Genomic DNA, 9,059 nt, shown 5'->3' with positions numbered 1-9,059 from the left:
GCACATAGTTGTCATCGTCCTCTTCTTCTTTGCCGTTTTCCATCATAACCCCCATTTCTCCGTGCCTCGTCCAAACATTATAATGTGGCATGAAACCCTTGTAAAGCAGGTGGGCGTGAAGGATTTTCCGGTCAGAGTAAGACTTCGTATTCCCACATGTAGGGCATGGACAACACATAAAACCATTCTGCTTGTTTGCCTCAGCCACTTCGAGAAAATCATGCACGCCCTTAATGTACTCGGAGGTGTGTCTGTCACCGTACATCCATTGCCGGTTCATCTGCGTGCATTATATATAATTAAGTGTGTCAAAAACCATTACAGAACATCATGAATAGATAATTAAGTGACCAAATTAATAGAAGTTCATCATCACATTAGAACCAAAGTACATACATAGTTCTCATCTAACAACATATATATAGCTCTCCAGAGCATCTAATTAATTAAACCATACATTGAAACTATGTAAAACATTTCAATGCGAAAACAAATGCGATCATAATCGCAACCAAGGTAACAATTGATCCAACGGCATAATGATACCAAGCCTCGGTATGAATGGCATATTTTCTAATCTTTCTAATCTTCAAGCGCATTGCATCCATCTTGATCTTGTGATCATCGACGACATCCGCAACATGCAACTCCAATATCATCTTCTCCTCCTCAATTTTTTTATTTTTTCCTTTAAGTAATTGTTTTCATCTTCAATTAAATTTAACCTCTCGACAATAGGGTCGGTTAGAATTTCCGGTTCAACCACCTCCTAGATAAATAAAATCTATGTCACGTTGGTCGGCATAATTGTCATAAACAATAAATGAACCAAATAGTTATAAAAGGATAATATATACCACATCCGAATCATAGACAGGACGAGGGCCGACGGGGGCGGATACCAAAACCATTGCACTATATAATAACAAGGAATAATAAAAGTAACAAAATTAGACAAGTAACTATCTGAAGTAAGAATTTTTTTTCTTTCAGAAAGAAGATAATAACAAGAGGCTCACCACGATGGTGCCGGCGACGAGATCGGCGCGGGCGATCGACGGCGGTGAAGACGGGGACGGGGCGTGACGGACCGCTAATATAAACCTAGACAAATCTCGGGAAAAATGGAGCTAGGAGGTCGAGCTTCGAGAGGAGAAAGCTTAACTAGTGTGGCTCAGGCATTTCATCGAACACCTCATGTGCATAGGAGGTGAGCTAGAGCACCCAAATGCCCTCCCCTCGCCAGCTAGCAAAAATCAGATCACTGTGGAGTGCTCTGCTGCAGCGATGGGGTATATATAGGCAACTCATTTGTCCCGGTTCTTGGCTGGAACCGGGACTAAAGCCCAGCCTTCTGTCCCGGTTTAAGCCAAGAACCGGTACCAATGGTTGTGGGCCAGGAGCGAGGACCATTGGTCCCGGTTCGTGCCCAGAACCGGGACAAATGGGTCCACACGAGCCGGGACCAATGCCCACGAGGCCCCGGCCGGCCCCCTGGGCTCAAGAACCGGGACGAATACCCCCATGGGTCCCGGTTCGTGACTGAACTGGGACTAATGGGCTTGCCATGCCCGAACCAAAGCCCTGTTTTCTACTAGTGATCCAACTTGCTTGATCATGAAGGCCTTGGCCATTTGAGGAAGCCCATCATCAGAATATGCAAGTCAAATTCTATAATGAAAAATTACGACTAGTATATGAAAGTGATAACTCAGGAGACTCTCTATGTGAAGAACATGGTGCTACTCTAAAGCACAAAGTGTTCAAAAGGATAGTAGCATTACCTCGCAAAAAAAGGATAGTAACATTGCCCCTTCTCTCTTTTCTCTCATTTGTTCTTTTTTTTCGTCCGGAGTCTCATCCCGACTTGTGCGGGAATCATAGTCTCCATCATCGTTTCCTCAACTGGGACAATGCTCTAATAATGATTATCATCACACTTGTATTTACATACAACTCGATAACTTGAACAGTATGACTCTATATTAATGCCTCTGATAGTGTACCAGGATGTGCAATGATCTAGCGTAACATGTATAATCATGATGAACGGTGACTATGCCACAAATATCATGCCAACTTTATATGATCATGCAAAGCAATATGACATTGAACACACATGTTATGAAAATGGAACAGTGGAAGTTGCATGGCAATATATCTCAGAATGGTTGTGAAAATGCCATAATAGGTAGGTATGGCAGCTGTTTCGAAGAAGATATAAGGAGGCTTATGTGTGATAGAGCGTATCATACCATGGGGTTTGGATGCACCAGCGAAGTGTGCACCAACTCTCGAGGTGAGAAAGGGCAATGCACGGTACAGGAGAGCCTAGCAAATTGCGGAAAGGTAGGAGTGCATATAATCCATGGACTCACATTAGTCATAAAGAACTGACATACTTGTTGTGAACTCCTATTATCCTTCTAAGCAAAGTACTACTCGCATGCCCCTAGGGAATTTGTTGGTAGGAGTTAACCATCGCGCGCATCCGATTATAATAGCACTCAAGGATTTCAATCAGAAATACAAATGCTCAAACCTGGCCACCATGCCATGACCAACACTTATTTGAGAAGTTAATAACAGGTTTTAATACTGATATTTCTACTAACCAATGATCATGAACTAATATCCTTTCATATTACAACATCAATATCATTAAATTATACATTTCATATTTAGTGATCTACATGAAAGTTTTTATTGTATCCCCTTGAATACCTATCCTTCTCGGACTAGTCTTATAACACGTGCACATTACCACTTCCTATATATGGACTCTCAAAAAGATTTAAGTGAAGCATGAGAGTGCAATCATTTCTATAAAATATAACCACCACCGTGCTCTAAAAGATATAAGTGAAGCACTAGAGCAACTGCCTAGCTCAAAAGATATAAGTGAAGCACATAGAGTATTCTAACAAATCACAATAAATGCGTGTACCTCTCAAAAGGTGATCCCACTCGTTCGAGCCCTAGCACTCTGTAGTCGCCGGTGAGACCTCGCTAGAACACCACAGCTCGGCCGGGTGTTTAAAAAAGAAAACTGACAGGATGGCCCCACCCGTCAGTGATATAGCCACTGCCGAACTGGTACGTAAGTGGGGGCGTATTTCTGAAATACGCCTTCGACGTGGCCGCTCGGTGGATTTTCTATTTCAGGCTATTTTTTGTTTTAATTTTATTCTGTTGACTAAGCTGTGATGAGTAATATCTCTTAAACCATAACTTCAAATGAGTTTATTCTTTTTGCATTACTTTTCTTATATTATTCTCCTTCTGTGGGAATAATTTGAGATTTATTTGACTTGTCTAGATGCTGCTAGACACACTTTTGACTTATTTTCTTTATTGTATTTTGCTTTTTAAATTATTTCCAGAAGGAAATAATCCAGGAGGTGAAGACAAAGAATGCTTTGCTACTCCATTTGAGCATGGCAAGCCACCACCTCCATTTGCTTGATGGCATTGCAAGGCCATGGGTTCAACTTACATTTCTTTTCCAACATTACTTTTCTTTCAATGTTGTTTGTTGCTTCCCTTTGCTTATGTTAAGTTTGTTGTGGTTGAAATAGCATAGTGAGTCACTATAAAGGATACCTTGATTTGGTCCTAGTAGAATAGAAGTTTAACTATGACTCATAACCGGTAATTGTTTTGCCAACATAAATCATAAGCAAAATAGGTAGCAACATTCACGAAGAATCTCGGGGAAAGGCTTTACTTAGGATGATGAATCCTCGTGAATACTTCACCCTAGTAGGATAACAAGTTGTGGATTTCAGTAGCTTACAAAGTCACGGTTTTACTTTCCTTGTTAACCCTACTTTAAATAGCTGGTCAATCCAACTGCCACGAAGCCGAACATCCTCATTACAACCACATCTGTCCGAATGAGAGGGCTTTATTACGTTTGTAGTTATGTTTCTTTCGTGTGTTTCTGAAGAGGGAAGCTCGAATGTGTAGACTTCCTCTGGCTTGGAAGTTGCCATTCAGTCAAGAGAGCCTGGGTCTGTGGATGAGCTCAAGAGAAAAGATTCCCAAGGGAATACAAGTGGTGCAACACGGGGTGGCAAGGACCCAGATTCTCTCTGCCAGGGCTAGCCCGCAGGAGGTCGGAGGCATAGTTAGAGTGCCATGCTATGAATGAGATTAGTTAGACAAAGAGTCTATGGTGTGGGTAAAGTGTGTAACCTCTACAGAGTGTGTGTTCAAACTATTCGAATAGCCGAGTCCCCGGCAATGGGACACCATTTGTGTTAGGTCACACTATTTGACCAAGCACCAAAATTCCTTTACTTTAAACTCTAATAACTGTGGTAACTGGTAAGTTATGTCGATGAGTCGTTTGAGCAGGACTCGTGCCAGGAAGAGGTCCAGTGGACGTTAAACAAGCAAACAAGAAGTTTATGAAGTAGTCTTGATAGTAGTAGCTTCACTAATCTTTACTTCGTTGCTATGTTTATTTGTTCTGTTCTTGCTTGCTTTGGATTATTTGTGGGCTTGTGAGTACATTCAAAGTACTCACCTGCCTTATCATGCCAGATACTGGAGAGCCGATAGAAGAGTTTCCCGAAGAGTTCATGTACCTGGACTAGATGGTGTCCCAGCAGTGTCTCTTTGGATTGGAGCCCCGCCGGTACCCCGTCTTCCGTTGTGTCATTGGTATTATTTCCGTCTTTAGTACTTCCTTAAGTCACTCATAGAATAAAGCCCTTGAGCTTCTGACACTTAGACGTGTCCACCTGCTGTGCAAGAGGATTGTACTATTAAGACGCTATTGTACATAAGTACTTATTTATTTTGGTCTACCTGTACCAAGTTATAGTCGTGTTCCAGAAGACATGGATCTCTGGGCTGGAACACGAGGACCTCCGGTTCTCTCAATCGGGGTGTCACAAATGCATTGCGGATTCTACCACAATAGTGCGTCCTTATAGACCCATGCGTACTATCTCTAGAAGTCTGCCGAGGGATGCTATGTGTGTTGTAATTTGGTGCGTGCATTAATATAATATGACCGTACTACTTAAAAAAGGCTCCCTGTTGAGATCTCCAGAAGTGATGATTGTTGGCAGATGATAGCTTCAACCTATACGATATACAAAGTTCATCCCTCAACCATGATGACCAGAGCGCATGGAGAAATACAAACCTCTTCTGTCTCTCTATAAGGAGCGGACATGCATTTCAAAACTGAAGTAGGAACATTAGCTGACAATTAAATGTGTGTTTGTTTAATTAATATCAGTACCATATCAAACTCATATTTGAACAAATAAGCTTCGAAATTAGGCAAATCATAATCTATGTAAAAGGTAGATATAACTCTTCTTTCTATACAACGCAATGTTCGTTGCCCATCCATGATGGACAAGATCGCACAAAGAAATACTATTCACTCATGTCTCTCTTTAAGTGGCGTAAGTGTATTTTGAAACTCAAGAAGGAACATTGGCTGACCAACTACATGTGTCTTTTTTAAACTAATATTAGTACCATATCTGGCTCATATTTGAATAACTAAGCTTTGGAACCATGGGTGGCATTTTGTTTATATTGATGGCTGGATTAGTGCTAGTACGACGAAGCACCTAGGCTGATCTTGGTGTATATAAAAAGTGTGAACCCTAAGCATGGCGAGTATAGTGTTGACAGTGCCATGGCAGGTCTGAAGGTGCGAACCGCACTAAGGCTACTTAGCAACCGATATTTGCTTTCAACTAACAACTAATCCTTGTAACTAGTAGGACAAGAAGATTGACAACCTTCTTGAAACGTTGGGGCAAGATTGTTTTGTGTTTGGTGTGCAGGTACCGAGGATTTGGGTTGTAGAAGAAATTCCTACTGGTTTGAGAAACCTATTGAGGACAATACTTATTACTAGGTTACTTCATCCTTACACTTGGGGTTTAACCAACCATTCTTACGAGAGAGCAAGCGGGAAGCCACAACCCGCGCCATCACGAGTAACCGAAGAGTAGATGACGATAATCGCGGGATGAGACGGTATCGTTGGACCAGATCAATGTGGGAGAAGGAGGGGGCACGCATGAAAGGAGACGAAAACATTGGATAGGGTGGTGATGACGTTGGGGATGAAGGGATTGGGGGCGGCGGCATGGTTTTGTTTAGGAGAAAAGAGAAAGCGCATATAAGGCCACTTCGTCTCCGGTAGATAGAAATACCTTAATTCAGCACCGACGGGCCACCCAACATTGACGAGTGGTGTGGTACGACCGTCAGTAGAGATGGACCGTCCATTCAGTTGGATCTATGGGCCCCATGGGTGCCCCTCCATTGATGCCCAACTTAAGGGCCCGTTAGTGAAGGTCCTCCTGCTTGGCTCGCGTTTTGTGGCCCATGAGTGATGAATCTCTCCACCGGTGGGCCCAAGTGGAGGGGCCTATGGAAGGTTCATTCTGCAATAGTAATTTATTGATTCAGTCATGATAATTATGGATATTTTGTAATATCTAGGCCGTGTTAATTATCATTAAGGATTCATAAAAAATAATTAATTACAAACTCAGCTTTATCATCTTACATGCAGGAAATTCGGAATTTTTTTTGGAAGAATATAAGATTCGATTTGCAGCTCAAATCTATGAGACGGTCACACAAGAAGATCACGACATCTATCTTAAATGACTAGATGATCACAATGTCCGTCTACATGATTGCCATATCACTGAGTGGTCATGGTCGATCGCATCATTTTGCAGGTTGCTTCATCACCATGAAATGAATGAATATACATCTGCCTTTTTTGTGGGCTAGATTCAGCGATGATACAAAATCATGATGGACTCACCATATGTAATTTATGAGTTCACTGGGGACGACACGAACTGAGTAAATGGACAACAGAGGGATCTAAAACTTTTGCTCGTGGATTAGAACAGAGTTCTACCTTGCTTGGACACCCAATTAAATAGCATTTCCAACACTAAAAATCCTCCAGGGCATGTAAATGATTAGGCGTAGAAAACAGTACAACACTTTTGTGTTCCAATGAATAATTGTGAATAAAAGACATAAAGGTCATGATGACACACATCACACATGCAGCAAATGTGTACGTTACCTGTATAAAATTTTATAAAATGAAGCGCCAAAGGTTACAAGCAAGCATAATTGATTGACAAGTTTGTATTATAGAAGTGGATAAAGGATGTACTATAACATTCGTTATGCCTGTGCCACTCAACTTAAATCGCAAATCAGCAAAGGAAGTTCTTCGTGCACCTTTCAAGCGTTACCTTTAGCAAAATAAAACGAAAAGAATAATACAGTACATGCAAGGCTGGAAAAAGGGTTTGTGGCAATCACACAATGGCATGGACGACTGAAATTTTCGGCACACACAACTCATCCAACGGCCATGCCTCTTACACTAATCCGGAGAGATAAGGAAACCAGGCAACCAACGAACGCCAGCCACCCCTTCCACATCTTGATTAAAGATAGGAGCTGGCCATATATGGCTATATATACCGTGGTGACCCAGCAATGGGGGCCTCAAGCTTAGCCTGCCACCTTCCCTCCTCCAACACCATGGCCCCCACTGTGATGGCTTCCTCGGCCACCTCCGTCGCACCCTTCCAGGGTCTCAAGTCCACCGCGGGCCTGCCCGTCAGCCGCCGCTCCAGCAGCGCCGGCCTCGGCAGCGTCAGCAACGGCGGAAGGATCAGGTGCATGCAGGTATGTCAGTCACTAATTAAACTGATATGAGTTTCTTTGGCAGTACAAGTAATTCACTTACAGAACATCCCCAATGTATAACATAATTTGGTCAACAGATTATTCCGAAACCTTATTATCTGTTTGTTTTGTTGCCTATGGAAACCATTTGGCTTTGGATGCTCATTCAGCCTTGTCCCTAAGCTGGGATCCGTATGTAAAAGCAATCAACTCATAACTTAGTGAATGGAAATACTTTTTATTGCAGCATGGACTAGATAAAATTATCTTAGTACCTTCAGAGTGCCCATCAGTTTAAGGGCTACCCTTAAGCTTTCTTCATTGTGGACAAACGAACAATGCATATGAGACCTGTCCATCAGGAGCAATTTTTTGCTCATCAAACAGATTTTTCTAGAATTATTGGTACAATTAATTTACTTAGCACCAAGTATTGAGCATCTGCGCATTCTATTCATTCAGGTGTGGCCGATTGAGGGCATCAAGAAGTTCGAGACCCTGTCTTACTTGCCACCCCTCTCCACGGAGGCCCTCCTGAAGCAGGTCGACTACTTGATCCGCTCCAAGTGGGTGCCCTGCCTCGAGTTCAGCAAGGTTGGCTTCGTTTTCCGTGAGCACAACAGCTCCCCCGGGTACTACGATGGTCGATACTGGACAATGTGGAAGCTGCCTATGTTCGGGTGCACCGACGCCACACAGGTGCTCAACGAGGTGGAGGAGGTCAAGAAGGAGTACCCTGACGCCTATGTCCGCGTCATCGGCTTCGACAACCTGCGCCAGGTGCAGTGCGTCAGCTTCATCGCCTTCAGGCCACCGGGTTGCGAGGAGTCTGGCAAGGCCTAAACTACGAGTTGAAACAATGGCCTATGTATGAAGGTCTTTTGTGAACTTCACTTTTGTCCACCACTCTGCTGGACGACCAGAGCATATTTTTCATTCTATATGGTCTGTGTATGTATGTACGAACATAGGTTCTCGAGCATGCGTATGTAAATTCTAGAACCGGCTACACATATACAAAACCTGTGTGATATTTATTATATACAAACACGTGGACCATTGTCTTGCTGTTATTAATTCAGGAAAAGTTTCTTTATTTGGCACTGCAATGAATATGTCTCACAACTAGTTGTGGAAGCATTCAGTATTTGACATTAAGATCCCCTGATTTGCAGTTGCAAATTTCAGTTTCTTTACTTATCAATACAAAAAGATTATGGTTTCTTTTCCATGTCACTACCAGCATCTACATCGGTTTTTGCTAGTAGACTAGGATGAAACATATTCTTGTAGAGACCCTTACTAAAGAACTTTTGTTGGTCTGGATAATAAGCATCTACACTACTGGAATT

General features: G+C 42.5%; 1 protein-coding gene across 1 annotated transcript; it reads left to right on the top strand.

Annotated features, from left to right (window-relative positions):
- Positions 1 to 7,443: 7,443 nt before the first annotated feature.
- Positions 7,444 to 8,794, top strand: LOC109754299 (ribulose bisphosphate carboxylase small subunit, chloroplastic 2). The gene is made up of 2 exons (XM_020313203.3): positions 7,444 to 7,707; positions 8,170 to 8,794. The coding sequence occupies exons 1-2, from the start codon at positions 7,516 to 7,518 to the stop codon at positions 8,548 to 8,550; spliced, it is 573 nt and encodes a 190-aa protein (XP_020168792.1). The 5' UTR covers positions 7,444 to 7,515; the 3' UTR covers positions 8,551 to 8,794.
- The last annotated feature ends 265 nt before the right edge of the window (positions 8,795 to 9,059 follow it).

The sequence above is a fragment of the Aegilops tauschii genome, chromosome 2 (genome assembly GCF_002575655.3).
Source record: "Aegilops tauschii subsp. strangulata cultivar AL8/78 chromosome 2, Aet v6.0, whole genome shotgun sequence".
NCBI lineage: Eukaryota > Viridiplantae > Streptophyta > Magnoliopsida > Poales > Poaceae > Aegilops > Aegilops tauschii.
This window is presented reverse-complemented; position numbering and strand designations above follow the sequence as displayed.

What these genes read in the sequence shown, in the direction of transcription:
- LOC109754299 (XM_020313203.3), top strand. Translation starts at nt 7,516, where the DNA reads ATGGGGGCCTCAAGCTTAGCCTGCCACCTTCCCTCCTCCAACACCATG. An exon ending in GAAGGATCAGGTGCATGCAG is followed by an intron (nt 7,708 to 8,169) that starts GTATGTCAGTCA and finishes CTATTCATTCAG; the next exon opens with GTGTGGCCGATTGAGGGCAT.